The sequence below is a fragment of the Archocentrus centrarchus genome, chromosome 20 (genome assembly GCF_007364275.1).
Source record: "Archocentrus centrarchus isolate MPI-CPG fArcCen1 chromosome 20, fArcCen1, whole genome shotgun sequence".
NCBI classification, from domain to species: Eukaryota; Metazoa; Chordata; class Actinopteri; order Cichliformes; family Cichlidae; genus Archocentrus; species Archocentrus centrarchus.
Genome location: NC_044365.1, coordinates 18,266,758 through 18,291,316, shown reverse-complemented (window position 1 = coordinate 18,291,316; position 24,559 = coordinate 18,266,758). Strand labels below are relative to the sequence as shown.

The following is a 24,559-nucleotide window of genomic DNA, read 5'->3' as shown; positions in this document are numbered from 1 at the left end:
TAAATAACCTCAGTTGACCAAAGTGCTGTACAGGTTATACAAAATCCATACTATACATCAGGCAGTTAATCAACAATAAATATATACCGAAAAAACAAAACAAATAAAAGCTAGCAATTGTATCTCTTGATCACATTAATATACTGTAGTTTCATACATTCTTTGGATTCAGTTGGTATTCTTTTGATCTCAAGCTTGCTTTATTATCTGTTAGGTTGTCACTGCCCCATTCTGATTCACAAAAAAAAAAGTACATTTATTTTTGGATCTTTCTACTTCCTGTCATGATCTTCTTTTGTAAAGTTGATCTGTCCGCCTGTGAGAAACTAAACTTCATTCACAAGAGATGTTTGCTACAGGGGCTGAGATGTGGGTGGTGGTGGTGGTGGGGGTTATGGCCTTCTTTCACCACCAGTCAATAACTTTAACCACTAATTTGTAATAAATGCACACACTAACAGCTGATTTTGTCAGTTTGCACAGTTTCTTGACCAGAATTCCTGCATTTTTAACCAGAGCTGTTTCCTGCAGCTGTAGCATGTGATTTTCATCACTGTTCCTAAAAATGCACCCTGGCTATTGGGTGTACTGGCAGCCTAGCCATATAAATAGTCACAATCACTAGTGTCCTTCAGGGTCCTCCCTAGGAAAGGTGATAAGTTATGTAGCTTGTAATGTTTTTGTGTTGTGCTGCAGTACGTTTTCTGCTACATTATAATAGTTATGCTTTAACTTACCTGACCCACAGAAAAGCCTGCTCTGTATTATGATAAAATATCATATTAAAGCCTACTAGGCCAACCTCAGCTATAATGGGGGTGGGTAACTTCACTCTAAACTGTTGCTGCTGCTGCTGCATGACCAGACACAAGCCTGTGCAACAATATTTCGAAAGAAAACGGGAGGAGTTGACTCTCACTGACTGCTGCAGAGAGTGAATCTGACCGTGGCTGCAGATTTGGCTCCGTGTTACCACCTCACAGCAAGAGGCCCTTGAAGGTTAGGGTTATTTCTCATCACTGATGACAGCACTCTGGTGGTTAACTGGCAGCAGATTATTAACTGGACTAATACATCAACTGTTCACATAGATTCAAAGCAATGTGCAGCATTTTGCTTGAGAATGCAGACGTTATTGCAAGGTAATGCAAAGTTTACTGACAGATGACAGAAAGTTCTCCTTTAAATAAATGCTTGCTCTGTAGGAAACTACCCAAGACCCTGTCACTTCCCTTACTTTGTAGTTTTTATGGGATTCAGTTACATTGCTTATGAACTAACACATAACAGAATATTTGGCCTACACAATGATCAGAAAGAAACAAGGTAGTGTTGAAAAGCTTTTATTTTTTTATTTTTTCTGCAGACTTTACTGCTTTTAATGAAAATAGGAAAAAAAAAGAAAAAACTCCCAAACTGTCATAAAATAGATCTTTTTTCAAAGACTCAGCAGTTAAATGGTCACATCTAAGCAGTCTTCATGAAATGTAAGACGTTTTCTCGAGAGGGAGAGAGAGAGAATTTCAAAGACAATTTGGAGAGTCTGGATGCTCCTGCCATCAATTGGCTCCTTGTTTCTTATGTCCTTTTTATTCCTACTTTTGTTGCAAACATAGCCAGCGCAGAGGGAATACAGACGGCGCGGTAATAAAACTGTTGTGTTGCAGGGTTTCATTTATTTGTTTATTCCTTCTCAAGCATCATATTAAATAAACTTCCCTTGGAGATTTGTCTAGTCAGCTGGGACAAGGCTGCACTATGAAGCAGCCACCATGCAGGATCTGCATATTAGCTTATGAGTAACTGGGACAAGATTCCACACTGCTGTATGATTTCAATATGTCATCCACACATATGGGTTGCAAATATTTCCCCAGAGCCTGGAGCTGGAGTCTGGAGAAGCAATTGTGTTGCTCCCACAACACACACATCTTAACAAAAATGATCTTGCCCACTTTTCTTCAGGGAAATCTCCTGAGATAAGAAAACTTACTGTCTGTGTTTGTTCATGTTTTGTTCGTGTCTGCTTTTGTAGTTTTTGACTGTTTTCCCGTCTTAGTTTTGCAAACTACTTACTGCAAGTTGATGTGAGAGGATTTTTCTTTGATGTTCCCATGAAGGATGCCTGAAGCAAAAGAAGAAATGGCTTTCTGAAAAAAAGAAAATTCCTCAAATCAGTTTTTGCAAACAATTTTTCAAAGAACAACAACAATCGCCGCCCAGTTTCTACCTGTTTGATGTTCCTTCTTAATCTCTCTGTACGTTCTACTTTTCATCTTTAAGTTCCTGCTTAGTTTGGAAGCAGTAAGAAGACTCAGTATTTAGCTCAAAGATGAGGATGTGAGTACTATTCCTAGCATCAGGTAAGAATGCACATACCCCATGAAACATGGACAGCAGAGGCACATTCCTTGAATTCTTTTCTCTCTATATGAAGAATAATGGGAAGATTTCAAGACTCACATAAATAAACCTAATCATGAAATTGCAAATGGTGATGAACATGGGACCTTGGCATGATATGCTGTTTTACACAGCAGATTTTCATACATCGCTGTATATGTACAGCTAATATCACAGCAGTGTAAATATTGCTTATGGGGTTTTACCACCCAAATGAAATTCCCAGCACTTTTTCCTTTTTTTTCTTTGTTTAAGATTCCACTGGTGCTGTGACTGCTACTCTTTTGTTAAACACTCTAATGTTACTCTAATGTTGTCATAACTTTGAATTCTTCTTTATTATTTGCCGTTCTGATTTGTTCTTAGTTTGTTTACTGTTTATATTTTGTTCCTGTTTATATTGCATTAGGATTCTGGTTAGGGCTTATTTTGTATTATCCCTGTTCTTGTTTTATTACGGCAGCTGTTTGTCTTCTGTGTCTTGTTTGCAGTTTTATTTCCCCGTCTCGTTGGCCTCGATTAGTTTCACCTGTTTTGCGTCACCCAGCTGTTTCCACTCCCCTCGGTAATGCTCAGTGTGTCCTTGTATAAATAGCCATGTCTTTTTTATTGGTCCTCTGTTGCATTGTAATGTGATATACCAGCTTGTCTGCCTTGTGTTTCCATGTGTGTTTCTTGGATTTTGTTATATTTCTGGACTATTATGGGATTCATTCATTTATTTTATTATTATTTCTGCAACTCACAAATAAACAGCTTACCTTCTATTATTTAACTCTCCCTCAGTGTCTTTACATTTGGGTCCTCACCTCCATGTGCTTCAGCATTATAGGACAAATGTTAGTTTCTACAGTACCTATAATGTGTCCAGCTCAGCTCCATAGAAGTATATATACTAGTATAAGTAAAATTTAGTCAAAGCATAGTGTCTTTATTTTTGGTGAATAGGAAGTGTCGTTTGTACTGAAAGGATAAAACTGGAAAACTGGGCCAATTTAAAGTTCTGAGATAGAAAGCAATGATTTTTTTTCCCCCCAAACATTTTTTGTTCATTAATTAATTTTCAGAGATTTTCCAGGACTTTTCGTCACCATTCACAGCTAGTTTAATTTCTTGCAGATGAAAGAAGCTGCTTTAATGTCACTATATTGCATTTTATTGCGGGTGATGATTTTTTTGTACAGCTGAAATTATTTGGCACGTGGCAGAAAAGGCTAAGCTGTGATTGATATTTCAGTGGGATACTTTTTAGGTGCTCTGGATTAGAATCCCACTTTTATTTTTATTTATTTTTTTGCCTCTCCTGTTCACTGATGTCACTCACTAGGCCACTCCACGTGCAGTTCAGCACTGCCTTATGGGTTTTTGCTGTTTCACAAATAAAGCCAATGTAAGTTCCACTCAGATACATGGGAACTGGATCTAAACTGAGTTTCTGAGACAGCTGATGACGAGCCAGGTATAACAGCAGCTGGTTATAAGCTGACATTATCCTGGGTAACATTAGGTTGGTGGGTGTCCTAAAAATGTTGCTTTCCTCTGATAAACAGTTTTGTTACGTTCTCACATTGTGTGAGTTTATTTAAAGGAAGCTTCGGTAACACCGGCCAACAGCAGCAAAAACAGCAACGCTCACTGAAAAGTTTACCCTCAACAAATTATCTCATTATCACTGTCATTGGTCAGAAGTGAGCTTCATTGACTCTTCAGCCCATATCGGACTCCTCTCACAAAGTTTTACAGCCTCCTCCAGAGTAAATAGATGTGGATACCCAGCATATTGACAGATGAGATAAACGGCCTACACTTACTACAGATGAATGCTGGCCAGAGCGTTTCAGGTGATTAAAGGGTAAAAACATAAAATACTGCAAAGTATTTAACTGACACTTCTTTTTGTTTTTTTGTTTTTTATTACTGATTCATTGTTAAATGTTTATATTATTCAAATACTTTAATATATAGTATGGGGAAATGCAGAGTGGCCATGGATTGCTGTCATGGAGTACAGAGAATCAGCTGTTCTTAATAAGCTGGATGACCTTTTGAGGTCTGAGCAATTAGCAAATGTGGCTCCACCCAAATATTTGACATGGTTTCACCCTCAGATAGCCTTACACAAGGTTCTAGGGTCTGATTAGCATTTCCCAGGTAAGTGCAATTAAACACTATAAATACTATGTAGGTGCACAGATACACAAACTGCAGTTGTTGTTGTTGTTGTTGTTGTTTCACATGCTTGTACACCTCAGGACAAAAAATTACTTTCTCTAATTTTGTTGTTTTTTTTATGTGAGAAGAGTCTTATTTATTATTAAAAAACAAATCACTAGAATTTGGCAAAAGGGCTCAAGTGTATTCTTTTAACAACCCTTCAACCAGGGTATTTAATGCTGCTAAAAGAGAAAATGGCCCATTGTGCACTGTATAACTTGACAGTTAGTTTCTGTTATCCTTAATGATTGTTAACAGAAGTGAAATACTGCCTGGCCTTCCTTTCACAGGCAGGAGTTTGAGAAAGCTCAGTGGTTTTGTCTCTTATGAAGGCAAATCAAAGTGTTTTACATATTCTGTCCCTCATTCAGCTGAATGTCAGACACACTCTTCGGTGTCTCCCTGAAGACCTCATTATCCTCTTAATTTCCAATAATTTCAAAGACAAATGAGTACACCTGGCATCCCAAGTATTCCTGTCAATGAAGAACACAGGAGACTGTATCATCCCTGCCTCTCTCACCGGAGATAAATGGGCTCATGATCAAAACCTTTTTTTTTTTTTTTTTTTTTTTCCTATTCTAAGTAGAACTTCCTTCTCATACTAGCAATTTCCTTTTCTTTGACATTCACAGGTAGGGTTTCATGCTGTCTGCCATGCATCTGATTTGCTGCTCGGGTGTAGCTAATTTGGTTAACATTGACATAGAATCTGAGATAGAACCCAACAGTTTGAAGCTATTATACTCTGTTCAGCTTTGACATCAACAGGCCCCGATACAAGATAGTCAGCTGGGCCATAGCCATTACAAAGCATCAATATGCTTCCTCTTTCTACTCAATCTATTGCCTCTGCTCCCCAGAGCATGCCACAACAGTTATTATTACACATACTGATTAAAGCAAAAACTGGCCATTAGTGGTCATGTACACTCCACAACAGCACCTCGCTCAGTCTTACGATATCACATTTAGACATAACATTACATACTGGTAATAGCAAATCAAATAAATAAAGGCATGTAGCATTTAAAGGCATATGAAACAACCGGCAACAGTGAAATGCACTGCATGGTAGATACCTATGAATACTATGAATTTAATGAAAACACAAAACTGAGTGTCAGAGCACCGTGGCAGATGAAAACTATCAGTGACAGTGTTCCAGCATATGAACAACACAGCTTCTGTCTGTGCTTTATGAAGACAAAACAAATGTATGCAGGTTGATTATAGGTCAGATACCTCCCTTTCACCTTCACGGTGTATTAATGCTAACTTTACCACTAAAGTTCTGTGCTGGTTCACCGCTACTGCTCGATGCAGCTATGTTGTCATCATCTGTCTTTTCAAAGGGGTAGCCATTTTTCACAGCTTCTGTTTTTCATTTGCTTCTGCCCGTTTTCCTTTTCAAACTGGCTTTTGCGTTTTTTTTGCTGTCTGTATTTCTGTGTGGATTTGTCATCGTCTTCGTCTTTCGGATGTGCCACAGCGGATCATCTGCCTCCATCTCACTCTATCCCCAGCATCCTCCTCTGTTACACCAACCCTCTGCATGTCTCCCTTCACTACATCCATGAATCTTCTCTCCGGTCTTCCTCTTTTCCTCCTTGTCCAGTACATCCACTATCCTTCCTATGCACATATCCAAACTATCTCACCCTTTTCTCCCTATTTGTGTCTCCAGACTGCTTAAACTGAGCTGTCCCTCTGATGTACTCATTTCTAATCCAGTCTGTCCTGGTCACTCCCAGGGAAAATCTTAAAATTTTCAACTCTGCTACCTCTGGCCTTCTGTCTTTCTGTTAGTGCCACCATCTCCAAACCATACATCACTGCAGCTCTCACTACCATCTTGTGACCCTTCTCTTTCACTCTTGCTGCTATCCAAATCACCCCTGACACTCATATCCACCCACTGCACCCTACCTGCACTCTCTTCTTCACCTCTCTTGTGCACTGTCCGTTGCTTTGGATGGTTCACCCCAGGTATTTAAACTCATGTACATTCACAACCTCTGTTCCTTGCAGCTTCACTGTTATACCTGCCTCCCATTTATTCACACTCATGCCTTTTGTCTTGCTTTCATTCGTCTTCTCTCCAGAGCATACCTCCACCTCTCCAGGCTCTGTTCTACCTGCTCATGCCTGACCTTAACTGTCAACCTGTCCATCACCATTGCAAACAAGAAGAGGTTCAGAGCAGATCCCTGACCACTATCTCACTGTCCTCATACGTGTCCTGCACCACCTTCACATGCTTCTCTGCCACTCCTGGCTTACTCACGCAGTTCCACACTTCCTCTCTCGGCACCCTATCATATGCTTCGTTTATATCCACAACGACACAGTGAAGCTCCTTCTGACCTCTATACTCCTCCATCAGCACTCTCAAAGCAAACATTGCATCTGTAGAGCTATTCCTCAGCATGAAGCCATACTGCTGCTCACTGATCGTCACCTCTCTTCTTAGCCTAGCTTCAACACCTCTTTCCCATAGCTTCATGGTATGGCTCATCAACTTTATCTCTTTGTAGTTGCTTCAGCTCTGCACATCACCCTTGTTCTGGAAAAACTGCCAATACACTTTTTCTCCATTCCTGTGGATTTGTCTTTGGTTGTAATCAGCCTATAATAAATCAGCATTTCATGTGAGCACATTTTAGAACATCAAGGTAATCTATTAATCTTTATTCAAATTTTAAAATGTAACTTAGAAGTATGTACCAATAAACAATCTGTCTCCTTTATTCATGTACAGCTAAAACCATTTGGTTGTTTCCCTACTTAACAAAGAAACTGACTTGGTATATAAATAGTTTCTTCTTACTATTAAAATTAATTTAACACTGTTATGTCACATCAAGAAGGTTCACGGTCCAAACCTGCCAGCCGGCTAAGGTCTTTCTGTGTGGATTTGAATGTTCTCCATGTGCCTGTGTGGCTTCTTTCCAGACACTCTGTGTTGCACCCACAATCCCAAGACATGAATGTTATTTCAGCTGGAGATTCTATAGTGAATGTAAGTGTGACTGGTTGTCTGTGGCTCTGTGTTAGCCCTGTGATAGACTGGCAGCCTGTCCAGGGTCTATCCTGCTTCACGCCCATTGTCAATGGAGTCCTGCCCTCCAGTGATCCTGAATTGGACAAACAGAGAAGAAAATTTATGGAATTTTTGAACTTGGACCTTAGGATATTACAGTGACAAGACACATTGAAATGATGGAGAAGGGCTTGTCTCTGCACGCCCCGAGTCTTCAGAGGCCCCAGCCCTAATTAAGTAGAATGTACCTGTGGATGTCTTCATAGACAAAGAGCTTTGAAAATTGTGTTTTTAGAGCAGTTGCATTTGTACTGAAGGAAATGAGTTTTTATGAAGTTTTAAATATACTCATGGTATATGTTTGCCCTTATCATCCTACATCTATTTGCCTGAGAAATTTGTCTTAGACTGGAAATTAAACATAATTATTACATAATAATTACAAATACAGAAGCACCTAATGTTTGGTGTCAAGAACATTGTCTTCAGGTCTGGCATAAATTACTAAATAAAAAATTAAAATACAAACATTAACAAGAATAGCCCATATAAAACTTATAGAGCTGTTCTTGTAAAAGCAAATATGTTTGGTACATCATTGCATTCGGATCACCGTTCAGATTGCGAAAACTAAGAGACATGACAGGATTTAAGAAAAAAAAAAAAAAAAAAAAAGAACACTGTCTTCGTTCTGGGTATGTCTCTAACTAACAGATTATCTATAACAGACGCAAATACTCTGTCTCGGCAACAGTCAGCCACTGACGGAGACCAAACAAACGATAAAGGGAGACTCTGAACATGTTTTCCACATTTTGTTTTGTATAATGATGTAACCAAGATAGATAAGCTGTGACTATATGAAATCCTGAGGTGAAGAAGAGTGTGTGAGCACTTCATGTCATGTTCAGTAGCACACTGGGCATGGCGTGCAGTTCTGACCCAGATTAATCTGTAAATTGTGTGACAAATGGCTAATTAAATTTAATAATTGGACTCCTTATTCCATTGTTTTGTGTCATTCCTGTTCGATAAATGAACACGCAGAAATCTAAAAGGCTTAAGCAGCAGCTCATTTTTTTTAAAATTTCTACAGTACTGATTTGCTTAGTTAGGTCACTACAAACATTTTATTTTTTAACCACCAAGTTTCAATCTTTTACCACCTGTCTTTGGATTTGTTTTTTTAATCGTGCTTATGCATAAATTTGTTGTGGATCCTCTCAAGTGAATAGATCTACACCCGAAACCCCAGCTTAAAACCTGGAAGTAACATCACAGATCACTTACAGTGTGATTTTTATTTTTTTTCATATTTTTCCTTTTATATGCTATTAATTATTTGTTATATTCAGGCTTATAACCTTTGAGGAATGTTAGTTTGTGAATGCTGGCATGTGCAGTAATTGTGGGTATCACAGATGTTAAAACAGTATGTTTGCTTAAGCGTTTGAACGCTGATGAGACTTGAACTCACTCATACGGTGCTGACAGTGCACAGGCTTACATTAATCCCACAAGAGGCCAAAATTACCAAGTTAAAAACACCTCATTTTAATTTGATGCAGAAAAACCTGATTCTGCCTACTGAGCTCAAGGAATACATTAGTCATGCCATGTGTGCAGCACATGTGTCTTATTTAACACTTAATCATTTAGACTGGTGTGATTTCCAGCTGTCAGAGGGGGGTGGGAAGGGGGGGTGGGGTAGAGAGCCTTGAAGAAGTGTTAATACAACTGCAGTAATCACTTGTTTTGTTTATGGATCTGTGGACAGTTGGGAAGGTATCGCCTCTCCATTATTAGTGCAGAGCTGTACAAATTGCTTGCCGCTTTCTCAGTTCATATATTAACAGTTTTCAAATCTAACATTTGAAAACTGAAACTCAGTGAGTATCTCACTTTTTGTTTATTAGCTACAGGTTCTTGCTGAATCTGTAATTCGCTAATTTATGTGGCAGAAATGACCATTATTAAGTGATATGGCAAGAAAAGTACAGCATAGACTGTGTGTGTGTGTGTGTGTGTGTGTGTGTGTGTGTGTATACATAATTTAAAAAAGCTAAGAAAACTATCTACAGCAGACGAGCAGTATCTGAAGGTCATGTCTTTAGGAAATAGGACAAAAATCAAAGACCTGACACAGAGATGCATCTACAGTAGTCCTTCAGTTCATCCATCTACTGTTCACTGAAGGCTCAGTCAGAAGTGGTTTCAGTCGAAGGGTGGCTGTCAAAAAACCATTCTTAAGGAAGGGAAATGGGAGGCTGAGGCTGAGGTTTGCCAAATTACACAAGAACTGGACTGAAAATCAGTGGCAACAGGTCTTATGAAGTGATGTACAGCAGTATTATACTAGTGTCATCTGTACAACTTGTCGGAGGTGGAGGAGAAATTACAACAAAGCGTGCCTTAGAGTTCAGTGTTGAAGAATAAAGGCAGTCATACCAAATATTGACTTTCAAGCTCAATAAAATTGCAGAATTTTGCCTTATATACTGTAAACCCATGTGTGTTTGCGCATGTTTCTATAAATCACTATAACTATTTCTATGCAAATCTAAACAAATGAGGGGTGGCTCAAGACTTTTGCACTGTAGACTTAAACAATATTAATCAGCCATTGACTGCTAATACACTGGTAATTATGGAAAGCTGGATTAAAAAAAGAGAGAAAAACATTAATTTTACATTTCTTAATGAATTTTACTGTTTTTTTTTTCTTTCCTAAGCTACTGACCTTAAGACATGCAATTTGCAGTTTACTCCATGTGCATTAAGAAGCATGTTAATTTGTTGCCTATTCATGAAGAGGGTCCAATTTCATGATGTAGCTTTATATTAGTCACACAGTAGTGAAGGAAGTCAGCAGCAGCCTGTCCCCATTCCTCCCCTGCACAACTTTTCAAGGCTATCTAGGTCAGCTGTCTCCATGATAGTGCTGTTCTAAGCCGTGAGTTTAGGTCCTTCATTGTTTATTCTATCATGTCAGTGGAAATGATCTATTACTGCACAAGTGAAGTATTAGCGAGATGAAGCTAATCCAAAAATTGTCAGCCCTATTTCCTGAAAACAGTGAAAGCTACATAAATCAGTTATATAATTTTGTTTTCTAAAAAGACTCATTTTTAAAGACTGAACTCAAAGGCACACAGTTTTCCCATTATAACCTCTCAACTGTTATAAACATCACTGGGAGATGTGACACTGATAAGTCACTTTGCATCTTATAAGCTGAAATTCCAACTTCACCGAGTACTTCTTAAACAGCAAACAAACCTCTGCAGCCCCGACTTCTGGATAAAACAACTTTAATGATCATGAGCTTGAATTTGAAAGGATTTTTGCTCTCTTTGATCTTTTATTTCCAGTTCACCTTCACATACTCCAGAGTCATGAACATTTATAATATGCAAAGCCTTCCTCCATTAAATCATACTCCATGTGAAACCTTCTTAGAAGCTTCTGACCTCAGACGTTATGAAAAAGTAGCACCGGTTGGCTCTGATGGCTCCCAGGCCTTACTTAACACAACCCACTAGGTGAAACAAACAAAAAAAAAATTACACATGCACACCTTACCTTTTGAGGCAAACACAAATCTTGACCTGGTATGCAAAGTGTAATTAATGATGTTTTATTATGTAATATGCTCTGTAAACAATCTCTAAGAAGCATAGTTCCTCCTCCAAAAGATATGAGGACATTCTGAGCGAAGGAGGCAGTAAAACATCATGGGCACCATAGTATTTTCTTAGATAATCCATTCTGCTTCTTCTGACAAAAGATAAAACCTGGGGAGCTATTTCCCCCAACAAATATCCTCATACGGCTGTGAGATATTACCCCTGCCTTATCGCAGAAACATATGGGCAGTGCTTTGATAGATTGTGGCTCTACAAGAACTCTTTATTCAGGGAGTGATGGTTTAATCCATGTAAACCTCTGTCTGTGTCTAACACTTATCTTACATTCACTTTTTTACAAAAACCCAATTTGGCACTCTTCTGGAAACTTTACACCACTTTTTAATTAGTTGCCATTTGATTTCATTTTTCCAGTTAGAACTTGTTCTGTAAGTGTCATGTATGCTTAATTTCCTAACAAGTAACTAATTGCCTTGAGATTAGTTTTTCCAGTCATGGATGAAAAAACCTCTTTCCCTTAAAAAGCTTCCCGCTCCATATGATTTATCTTTTGCACAAATTGCATGGCTATGGATGTGATGAGAACATGCTGTGCACAATAGAACGATATTACATCAGCTGGGGGAATTATGTTCATTTCATGTCATTAGGCTGGCGAGGAGAGGCTGCAGTGTAGCATAAAGTTCATGCTATCCATTAGGGGTCAAATCCAATGCCTTCAAATCAAATAGGATCTTTAATTACATATGGTAAAATTGGCTAATTGTGCAACTAAATCATTTAGAGGAAGTGTAATGATTTCCTGCCCTGGGGCTGTTTATTGACTTCAACATCATCAACTGTATGAAAGTTCAAGCTTGAATAACCCAAATCACTGCAGAACAGTTAATGCATGGATTGGCCAGGAACATTTTCTTCATTCAAAAATAAATATCATTATTTATAAAAATGATAGGTGTAGCTGGAGGAGATGGATAGAGTCATCTGAAGCACTTGGCTGAAGGCAACTTCTTGAAGATGTTTCACCTCTCATCGGAGAGGCTTTTTTTTGTAATGGGACGCCTTGGAGGTGAGTCCAGTTTCTTTCAGTTCAAACACTTAACACTACCATGACCTGGATGTCTGAGAATCTACAAACCAAGTCCCCAGCTTCTTCAATCTGAATCTCAAAATACTCTCAAGCAAGTTACTGGGTCCCCAAAATGGGCCCAGGTTTGTACCAGGAAAAGTATCAAATTAAGAGATGCTGAGAACTCAATAAGACTTAAAAAAAAAAAAATAAATAAATAAAGCTTTTTAAATGTAGCACATCATAGCTGTTTTTCAACTGTTATTTTGATTAGGCAATAAAATGGGAAATAGACTCAGTCCACAATCCAGATTAATGTTGCATGCTTAAAAAAACTGAACAGCCAACTAGAGAATATTTTTGATTGATAATAACATGCATGCTTAATTGCAAAGTTTCCCATCTAACTGTTTGATCAACAAATAATTTTGGCACAAAAAATTGTAACTAACAGTTTGGTGCTGAGACTGAATCAAAATATGATATAGTATATTTTGACCCTGCTTTGTAAATGCATATAGATTTCAACCTTTAACCTACAGATAATTCAACCATTTAGGCTGAAGAGAGATTGGCTTCCTCCTGCTACATGGAGGCCAGCATCTTCCAAAGCAAGACTCCCTTGTTTTCAGTTCCTTAAATTTTCCCCTCTTTACAAATACAAACTTTATTGGAGGATACTGGCATATTTTCTGCCTGAGGTAAGAGATTTTGATGATTTAGAAGCCTGGGCGTCATCAGAAAGTTGCAGATTTGTATGATATGGTTCCCTTGGCAGGCACACCAGGAGAGAATGATTTTGTGAAGAACGAGGGGAAATGAAAAGGGAAACGAGATCATGGTAGTTGAGATTTGACTAAGTGTTGCTGTTTTTGCCTGACAGTCAAATATTTTTGGTCCAAAACCTCCCAAATAGAAACTGAAGTGAAACGTAGCCACTGAATGCCAGGTTTAGGAAGTTCTCTGCTTGCCTTTGGATGAATGATGTGACCCTTGCTCGGGGGCCAGCCTCAGGCTCCTCACACGTTAGAAAACTTTCTGTGCCCATCTCTCTGTTTCAATCAAATTGTGAAAAAAGACAAAAGCGGTCATTCTGAGAGCAGATGGAAATCTTGAGCAAGAAACAATGAAAAGGAGTGAGGCGGAGAATTTCTGTGGTTGTGAGCTGGGGTTTTGAAATATTCATTATCCTCCCTTTGTCTTTCTTAAAAGCATCGTCAGCATTTCTGAGGCATCCAACACTGAACAAGAGCACGACAGGAAAAAGGAGTCAGGGCTGGGTAGACGTACCATTTTCTGTAAGTTCTGATATTTGTACCTAAGTACTTTTTCTTTCCTGTTTCCTGTTATGACGTGATACATGACCCAATTTTACAAATTTCAAGCATACAAGCATTTCGTAAGAGAGCTAGTTACTTTAATTTCTGTCACAGTGTTTGTTTGATAAAACTAGCAAAATCATTCAGTCCAGAAAGTATAGCAAAACAGCATGGACTGTTTGCCCTTTTATCCATGTGTGGAGGCCTACAAAGCTCTGCCTATATTACACTAATGACTGTACCTCTCTTGCAGGGGAAAATCAAGCAGTTAGAGCAACTAAGAGTGGACCAATTATCATACAAATGTGAAAACCTAGAGAGACATCAAAAAGTGACTTCAACACATTTTCTACATCTAGTTATGTTTTCAGTTGTCCAATCTGTAGTAAACAATCAGATGAAAAATTAATGACCCAATGCAGAGATGCAGGATTCTAAAAAAGGGCTCTAAAACATCAAATAAATTAGAACGTAGACCATGAAGGGATCCTAGTGGAACTCATGGAGACCAAGGTTCCATTTCTTTTTGTCTGTGTTGTGATTACAGGTTAAGGAAAAAGAATATTAACTGAACCACTGGTTCACCTACTAACTGGAAGGTTGGTGCTTCGATTCCTGGCTGCTCTGGGCTGCATGCATCCTTGGGCAAGATACTGAACCCCAAACTGCTCTCCGATGCAACCGTCGGAGTATGAATGTGGACTTAGCTACAAAAGAATGGGTGAATGCAAATGTGTCGTATAAGCACTTTGAATGCTCAGAGTACAAAAGCGCTATATAAGAACTTGTCCATGTACCATTTACTCAGGCAAATAAACACTCATACAATAGGAAAATGTAATCAAGCTGTTTATCAGAGACAAAGAGATTTTTAGGACCCTTAATCAGCTGCTGTTGTCAGCTGTTCAGAGACAGGCGGGTCACATGCCTAATATCGGGAATAAATAGGCATGTTTGAATAAGCATATTTGATCTGGCAGATATTTACACCAGATGTCTTTTCTGATGCAACCCCGAAGTGATTTGTATCCTCTTGGAATCAAATGAGGGATCTTTCACTTGTTAGGAAACTGGGTAAACCACTATATAAACGTACAAATCTTAAATGGCCATATGGAGTTTGAAAGAGCTATTTGGGATCTTTAAATTAAAGGTAACTTAGAATTGACACTTTTCAGTGTTTTTTTTCTTATGCTTTAGAGATTCCGATTTCCCCTTTTCTTCAGGAATTCTCTAATAGAATTAGAACAGTATAGATGGGTATAAATGGTTAACTGAAGGCAAGTATTAGCTCATCTTTTCTCAGGTAACAAGTGAGAAACAGAAAAATTTACAGAAAGGTAAAAACGCTCATTGAAATCAGCCTAACGACCACATAAATTAAACAAAACACATTGTAAGCTCATTTTGCTGGAGGTGGCATTGTTGCGCATATGGCTGCCTCAGCATCATCCTCTGTGTGTGGAATCATGAATAGCTTTGGTGATGCCTCCCACTATGATAATTCCATGCTGTGCTGCATATCTGTGCTGAGGAAGAAGACAAATGTACAAATGTTCACATATCCACTTATATGGATTTCAGGACTTTATTGAGCATTAAAAAATATACACCAAGGAAAATATCATTTTCCTTTTCCCATATTTATGTTCTTCCTTGTCAAAATCTGATGTAATACTTCCAGATGAACAACCCATGATCCAAAGCGACAAAATGAAAAACAAAATAAATAAAAATAGAGCAGTCCTTTTCAGTTCAACAGTATAAGTTGGAAACCACTGAAACAGTTTGAAAGTATATCTGTTTGTTGATATCCTTCACTGAAAATCTGAAAAACGGATTTCAAACAGATTTGGTTTGAACAAGACTGAAATCACAGACTAGGTCGTCACATCTGACTCTGGATCTCCATAGAGTTCTGCTAGCTTCTGGAACTGCGGTCCCCAGTCATCCAGGTAGTTAAAATCCTGCTCCGAATGTGTGCCGGGTGAGTCTACAGGACTGATGGATCCTGTCGGTGAACCCTGACCCTCGTAAGCATAGGTCTGAAGCGAATCGTACGGTGGCACGCTGGTGTCCATGTCGGCCTCCACCAGTCTTTGTTTGATGAACTCGTGCACATCCACCTCATCCAGCTCCACAGATGGGCTCCGATGGCTGCAGGGCGGACCGCAATGTTTCCTCGCCTCTGGGCGAATGTCCCGTCGGAACTTGAGCTCCTCTGCGGCAGCTGGGTTACGAAGAGCAATGATGTCGAAAGCCTCCGTGTCCTCCTCGCCGCCGCCCTCGTCATCATAGGTGACCACGTTCTCTCTAATGTCTTCTTCAGAGATGATGAGGGGCTCTTTCTTGCTCCGCCTCAGGGTAATGAAAAGTACCACAATTGCTGCAAGACAGAAATATTTTTTTGGTGTTAATGTTTATCATGGTGAAGAGAGTAAAAAGCTAGTAATGCTGCTCTGTATGGTAATAATGCTAAGCCATGTTTCTTGTGCTAATAAGAGTCCCGGTGTGCGTCCCTGGGTTTTCATAAAAAAAGTTTAAAAATCAATTGAACCCAAGCAGTTTTATGTTCATATATATGTAATTTTCACCAGGATACAAAAACTTGCCAAGGGCTAAAAAGTTATGTCAGTTAGAGGCTTTAGCAATCATGAGTTTTATGTGAATGCAAAGAATACGCCTGCTCTGCCACATTGAAGAAAAGACAGCGTACAGTGTTAAATATACTTTCCAATTCTTAATGAAGTCATGAAGTCGGGTAATACTTGATGACATGCTACAGTTTGAAACTTGTTACCGCAACTAATGAGAGTTATGCTTCTTTGGGTTAATGATGACCTCTTACCAGTATGTTAATGTGGAAATCTATTTAATAAAATGGCTTCAGTGAGGGAAGAAAAGTTTTACAGCAGTGCAATATTTAAAGGGAGTTCATTAAGTTACATTAACAGAGACAAGTTAAGATACATCAGTGTTCCTGCAGAGGCAACTTGGCTTCACACTGAAACAGCATTGAATGCTACCAGGAGAAAAAAAAAAACAAAAAACAAAAAAACCCATAAGCGTTCACACCACGCTTCTTTTTTAAAAAAGAAAACAAAAAATGTGTAAATGTTTTTGGCATTTTGCCATCGCACATCTAGCTGTTATATTCTATATTCATCTAAAAGAAACACAACACTGTGTTAGATCAGCCTATAATGATGAGACACCTAGCACATACAAGGTGAGAGACAGGAAGGTGACGGTGTTAGATAAAGAGGATTCAGCTTTCATAATCTCAGGGAAGCACTGATACATTTAGCTGATCTAATGTATTTACTCAAGCAGTGCATTTTTGTATAGATTTGGCATGTTGCAAACAGACTATAAAGCAGTTCTGAAGGAGGATGTTTGGAGGTGCACTGACAACAAACTTGAGTTAGTGAAGCAGTGGTGATGTTACACCAATAGTTTAGTTTGGTTGGTAGGCAACATTCAATCTGGGGTAGCTATGTGGACACATCCATCCATCCATTCTCTTCCCTTTATCCTGTTCAGGGTCGCGTGGGGGTGGAGCCTATCCCAGCTGACATAGGGCGAGAGGCAGGGTACACCCTGTACAGGTTGCCAGGCTGCCACAGGGCTAACACACTCACAATCACACCTATGGGCAATTTAGAATCACCATTAACCTAACACCAGTAACTGCATGTTTCTGGACTGTGGGAGGAAACCGGAGTACTCGGAGAAGGCATGGGGAGAACATGCAAACTCCACACAGAAAGGCCCTGGCCAAGGTGGAATCGAACCCAGGACCTTCTTGCTGCCCACTACCCCACTGTGCTGCACTATGTGGACCTGAACATGCAAGTGCACTGTAGAATTTTATCAGAACTTAAAATCTCTACAGTACATCACACAGTAAACCCCTTTTTAATTGTGTAACTGTGTGACACAGTTGGGCTTCAGATTAGATTAGAGCTATGGATTTGAATTAAAGTGACCTTCTCAAATTAAGCACGAGTCCTCAAATACTCAAATGAAGATATAAACATAGAAATTTCTTCATGTCTTTTAATGTTTTAATTGCAGGACGCACAATCTAACTTTTTAATCTGGCAGGATATCAGATTACTCAGACTAAATTATTCATGAGGATGCTCTGACTTGAATACTGTCAAGTTAAATGCAAAAAATGCACCCTAATACACCCTATAAATAAAGCCAATACACATAAGTTCATAAAAATTTTCATTGTTGAGTGTTTTTCCATGTTTGAATAAAAAAACAGTGATTAATCTATGCAACAAAACAAAAAAGGAACTAAACTTTACTCAACCTGGTATTTGCCAGGTTGAAGTTATAGACAGTGAAAAATGCAATTTGTATGGGACAGTGCTTATCACTTAGCTTATTTAAAGCAACCAATTACACAAAGCCACCGCGTGACTGTGTGAAGCAACCTGGGTAAATCACTGAGCAGAAATGGGAGACAATTTAATTTGTGATTACTTATTTTACTTTGTCGTGCACGTGTTGTAGCTGATATAGTTAAAATTGTCTGGTAGCACCTCCCTCTTGCACTATCTGCAGTTTAACACCTCACTGTGAATTAGAGGCAAACAACCTCAACATACAGTAAAAATGCTGCTGAGAGGCTGAGATAATGCACCTTTATTACTTCCTGGCATTTCATATACCAGACTGCACTTTCTACAGTTCATGATCTACTTGCATTTATAGTATATCCCTGTCCACTGTACAAACTATATAGTAACACACTCTCTGCATTAAAGTTTAGTAATGGTCTATTCGGGTCATTCCATGTGGCTAGCCGGTACCGGCTGTAGGGTATTAAATGCAGCTCAGTGCACCACTTATGGCACCAGGGAGCAGATACAGAAGCTGTTGCAGAAGTCTAATTTATGCTGTGTTTATACCCAGGTTATAGGAGATTACAATAGAAGACTGTATTGTATTATAAAACTACAGTAGGTTTCTACAGTACTGTGCAAAAGTCTTTAGCCAGCCAAACAAAAAAGTACATAAGGCAATAACAGTTTGTACAATTATAACAAGCTTGAATGTCAATATTTGGAATGACCCCCTTTATTCTTCAACATAGCATCAACTTTGCAATTCCAAAGGTCTTCTTTGGATTTTGGCCACTTTGTACATCATTCTCCTTCAAGATGATCCCAGACTACTTCAATAATTTTGAGGTCCAGGTTCTGAGGAGGCCAGTCCAAAACCGATAGTGTTCAGTTGTGTGCCTTTCTATCTCTGCATAGGCAATGTGTTTGGAATCACTGTCATGCTGAAAAATGCCATTGCCAATCAGATGCTTTCCAGATCTCACTGTACTTTTCTGCATTCATAATTCTGTCAGTTTTGACAAGGTCCCACACACCACTGGCTGAAATGCAGCCCCAAACCATGACAGAGCCTCCACTGTGTTTCACAGATGGCTGTGGGCACTCACTGTTGTACCTCTCTCCTGACCATCTTCATACATATTGACAATGATTTGAACCAAACTTTTCAAATTTGGATTTGAAAAGTTTCAGCCAGTGATAAATTTTATTCAACTAAAGAACAAATTGTGTTTAGCACGCTGCTAACAACAAAGTGTCCAAAGATACAAGGAAGCAAAATCTAAAGAAATGAGGAGTGGCTCAAGACTTTTGCACAGTATTGTATAAGTAAAAGGGAACTTGTAAACAAAGGGGCATAGAGATCGATATGCAAGTGCAAGAATTGAATATTTATATTTCAAATATGGACAATAGATTTTAAAACCACTGTTATATATAGATCAGGTTTACAGCTGGGAGATGGAGTCCTGAGGGGAAAGTAGGACCAAATCAGACTAACACTTTGCCTAATAGTCATTTTATTGTTCCTAAAATGAGAAGGAAGTTTCAAGAATTATTATAAAATATAAATTAAGATGCTGAAATGAACTTAAATCTTACACCTGTTGAAAAACATATTGATGGCGTTCTGTGTCAGTACAAACTCAGAATGTATCAAGGAGGCTGTAGAAAGATAATTACTATGAATTTCCTCATTTTCATTTTCCTCATTTAACTGAGTTAGTACAGTAACAGTACTATTTCCTTGATAGTGAGTTAATATTAGAATTTGAAACTACAGCCAAACAATGATGAGCTTATGAATATTTTAGGCTATTTAAGGCACGTGTAAAGGTCATTATCAGCTGAATCATTAGTTTGTACCCCTTTCTGGTTTGCTGCAGGCCTAATTAAATGGCTTATTAGAGGGCACAGAGATAAAGCACGGACATTAATCGGACAAACAGAAAACAATCAGGCACAGACAAGTCACACTGACAAGGAGAGACGAGCAAGAACTGAAACTGTGAGCACTGTCTGATTGGCTAGCACTTCCTTTTATTAACCAGTGAGCTATATTTTGTATGTATCAGAAACAAGTTTTATTTTTTTATACAAAACCTTAGAGCGTGTGCATTATTGTGCATCTATTAGTTTAATTCGTTTATGCAAGCGCACAAAAACTGCAAAGAGTTGCAAAATAATTGATGCACGCACATGATGTTACTTTCCGTGACTGAGGATACTTCATGTATACATAATTTGTGGCCTGATCACAATGATGGCAATATGAGGAAAGGTGATTAAAGGCTTGTGAGTTTGACTCATATACATGTTACATGTTAGTACCAAGGCCAAAACACACTGATGCCTAGCCTAACAGTACTGAGACACAAACAGAGGGGGGAGGGGGCCTGTATGACACGCAAAATAACACTCCCGCTGGAATTAAAAATGAGGATATCACATTTAGCGATTTCAATCCGACATTAAGCTATTTCTACATTATACCTGGAAAAAAGAATGGCGCAGAGGTAGCGATTTTTGAGGACTGGTGAAAAGATGTTGAATTATGAAAAATGACATCAGCAAGAAAAATGATGGGAAGGTAAATGGACTGGAATGTAATTCATTTTTTGACTGGACGCACTGACAAAATCTCAAATCTCTTGGGCTGACCCTCTGGCTACCCGCACCGCGTGAGAGACAAAGAACCCGAGACTAGAAAGTGTGAAAGCAAAATACAACACAGTCAAAATAAACAGTGAAAAAAGAAGAAAAAAAAAGGCAGGTGTGACAGTTTCTGTCTCTTCCTTTTTCTCTTTACCACTCTGTAAAAAACAGGATCTTCCCTGTGCTGATGATTAGTGATTCTGCATGTGTTTCTCACTCAAGGGTTTGCACCAAACAGTGGCGACGGCCTTTTGTTCGCCTCAGCCAGAGGCTGGCATAGAGGACGAAGAAAGCCGGTTTGAATATGCATAACCTTCACGCACTAATGTCCACAGACAATCAGTAAAGAGAGGAGGGGAGAGGAGCAATAATGAACCTTTGTTATTATATAGTTTTGCCAAATCATGTTCAGCACTCCCCACGCCTTTAGGAAACTCAAGAACTTCCCTTTTTTTTTTTTTTTTTTTTTTGGTCTGACCTTTGGTGCTTGCTGTCCAACGTCCCAAATTCATGTGACCAGATCATATTTTCAAGTTTATATATAATCACTTACTGTCCCTGCAAAGAGGGGTTGCCATAGTAACAAGGCATGCACTCTCATTGACGAAGACGTGTTCTGGGTGCTTTGACAAGCTGGCAAGATTGAATAAACCCTGTGTATTTTCAATGTATTTCTGATGGTCTTTTATATTCGTGGTGCATAACACATCCTTCACACATGAAATCAGCAAGAGTGGTATCTGTGTTGGCTGTCACCATATCCTTCCATGCTTGTCCTATGCTCTTCTAGTCACAACATGCAATGTCAAGCACGTGCCCTGCAGGGAGTGATGGAGGGAGGGATTTGGTTGTTGAATAAGAAGGAAGATTCAAACTAAATTCCAAATTTTTAAGACTGAGCTCATATTTTCACTTTTCTTAAACAAGCTGCCTCAAACTTAAAAAGTTCCCATCTTCAAGTGAAAGAGCATCATTCTCAGTGTTTTGTCAGCCTCCTCTCTCCTCTCATATTGACCCTAGAATCATCATTCCTCTCACCTTTTACAGTCTTTGTCCTTCCCATCTCTTTTCTAGTCACCTTACTTCTGACCTCCTCTCTGTGTGTTCTCCTACTCTTCTGTCCTTCACGTGCTCCTCTTTTTCTTCTAACTCTCTTTTACCCTCATTCCAGATTCTCCCTGTGTCCTCGCATGTCTTTTCATCCTCTGCCCTTGTCATACCTTTTCAAAACCTCCCACTCTTCCCTGCACTTCTATGGTCCATCTCCTCCATCCGTGGCCTCCATATATTTGCCCCCAGGCAGCGGCCCCCTGCCGAAGTCCCCACAGTGGCTGTCCCAACTTACTCAGCAGGATAACGATGCACAGCAGGATGGCAATCAGGGCCCCCGTGCTGAGGCCTGCTGATGATAGGAATGCTTCGCCTTGACACATCCGGATCCTGCCATGGCGCTGGCATGGGCACACCCGCAGGGTCAAGGTGCTGGTTCCGCTCAACAAAGGCTCCCCACTGTCCCAAACTACAATCGGCAGCTCGTAGAGCTCCTGTGTCAGGTGGTTGAATCGGCGTCTCCGTGCAATAATGCTGGCTGTGCTGTCTGTAATGAAGAAAGTACAGTGTTAATAAAAATTTTACATCCTTGGTTAAAAAGATTTTTTCTTGGGTTTCTCTTGTCAGTTGTATGTCTCCTTCTCTGAGGTATACAGTTTCCTGTTTATGGATAAGAGTCATTAGCTAAACAGAAATTTAAGAAGAAAAAAATAAATTTCATTTGCTTTTGTGAATCTTCTTTTTTCTTTTGAAGTATTCCAAGCTGGTATTTTTCGTACAGAGTCTGCAGCTTCCTTGCATGCCAATGCTAATTTCAAAGGTGTTTGTTTACTATTTAATGTACTGCAAAAGAGCAGTTCACCTTGGCCCTTGCAGAAACATTTCTGTTAATGAAACATGTCACTTAGATAAACAGAAGTAAAAAGGCTGAAAAAAAAAGCAAATGAGGCGGATTTGCAGTGGGAGGTTTTATGAGAAGGCTGAGGGGAAAAAAGGAAATGAGAACACAGACACACAAAAACTTTGAAAAATGTGCACTGGAAATTAGATTATTACTTTACTGACCTTTAGCGTGAATGCACAATTTTATAACGTCTGTGCTCATCATATGTATTGGACAGACTGGTCGAATCACTCTAAGTTATACCCATATTTCTAAGTGCCGGATTTACTGAGCAAAGCAAATTAAAATGAGGCAAAAATGTACCAATGGCAGCGGGAAGTTCTCCTGGTGATTTACCAACAATGTGGCATTTTTTTAACAAAGACACAGCAGGTGATTTCAAAAAAGACCGGCACAATCTACCAAAAGCAGAGTAAATTAGCAAAAGTGAGCAGACCCAATGAGGAAGCAAGTGATCTACAAAAAAAATAAAATTTAATTATTTATATATATATATATATATATATATATAATGTAAGCTCAGGTTCAGTTCATATGTTTCTCTCCGGGAACAGCTCTGCAATTCAGATCAATGAAAAGGAACTGAAGGAAATTCACTATGAACTTGATACAGGGTGAACTCTTCTTGCTGAAATTGCTGGGAACAGTGTGTGGTCTTGTAGGTATGCAAGCTGTGATAAAACTGACAGCTCAGTTTGAGTGCAAGATTCATACGCAGGCCTTGGCTTTCAAACATTCAGGCTGACTAAGCGAAGTGCAACAGGACAACCTCTAGTGGAGTCCATGTCTCGATGGGTCAGGGCTGTTCTGACAGCAAAGAGGGGGCCAACACAATATTAGGCAGGCGGTCATAATGTTATGCTCGATGTATATCTGCTGCACATTTGCCAAGCTTTAGAATATATTTTTAAATCCCTTGTGTAAAACACTTTAGGTACTGACAGCAACAGAAGCAGGACTTTTAGAGTTCCATACATAACTGGAAGTAAAATAGGTAGGTGTATAATGACATAAAGAATCACATGCATGTGAATGAACGTATAAAAGTACCATCTTGGAATGGCACCAGCTTGATCGTATCCCTGTTCATTTTAAGTATATGCCTGGGTGAATCAGCTACCTGGATGAATAAATTGGGCCTCACATGACTGCATGCCTAGAAACTTGCAGATGACACATTGCATGCTGATACATATTTGCACAGTATTTCAAGTTTCAAAAATGCTGAATCGTGCACGAGGGCAACCTTTCCTTTGCACCCAGTGAAAACACCTCCGCCATGCTGTGCTATCACACTGCTGCTCTGAGACCTCGCCTCCCACTCCAATCTCTGCTCCATCTATGAATAATTATAATGATCGACAGTTGGAATGACAACACGTACTTCAAGCTTTATTAAGTCAGACTCGCAGTATCACCGTATCAGCAAGCAGATGGGTGGGGGTTTTGAGAGAGCGCAGTGTGAGAGATGCAAATAACAAGAAAGAGAGATGGGGAGGTGGAAGATGAGAGCAGAAGAGGGGGAAGCGTGGGGCGGGGTGAATGGAGGAGGAGTGCGTGTATGTGCGAGCCAAAGAAAAGAGTAGTGAGGATGAAGAAGGAGGCTAAAGCAAAGAGAGACAAACAAGCTCTGTGTAAGTGATGTTCTCTAATGCAGCTTTTGCACTTTGAAGCACAGTTCCACAGCAGCATAGGTCCTTGTACAGACCACAGTGAGGAAGTTCACATCAATTATGTCATGCTAATTTCACATTAAACCTCCTGTCATCGCAGGTGGGTGGAGGAGAGCTCTGTGCTCGTTGATTAATGCTGCAGTGAGAAGGGCCATCTGCAGCCACAGTGCATCCGCAGAAGAGGAAACACGGTACTTATTTGTAAAGTCTCAGTTCAGCCGTGT

At 39.4% G+C, this 24,559-nt stretch overlaps 1 protein-coding gene across 3 annotated transcripts in view; it reads right to left on the bottom strand.

Moving 5' to 3' along the window:
* Window positions 1-15,294: 15,294 nt before the first annotated feature.
* LOC115799429 (cadherin-18) overlaps window positions 15,295-24,559 on the bottom strand; it is a 105,671-nt gene continuing 96,406 nt past the window's right edge. For all 3 annotated transcript variants that reach the window (XM_030756590.1, XM_030756591.1, XM_030756592.1), the window contains 2 exons: window positions 22,054-22,305; window positions 15,295-16,081 (listed from right to left, as the gene is read on the bottom strand). In XM_030756590.1, coding sequence (XP_030612450.1) covers window positions 15,576-16,081; window positions 22,054-22,305 — 758 coding nt within the window. In that variant the 3' untranslated portion in view covers window positions 15,295-15,575. The remainder of the gene's footprint in view (window positions 16,082-22,053; window positions 22,306-24,559) is intronic.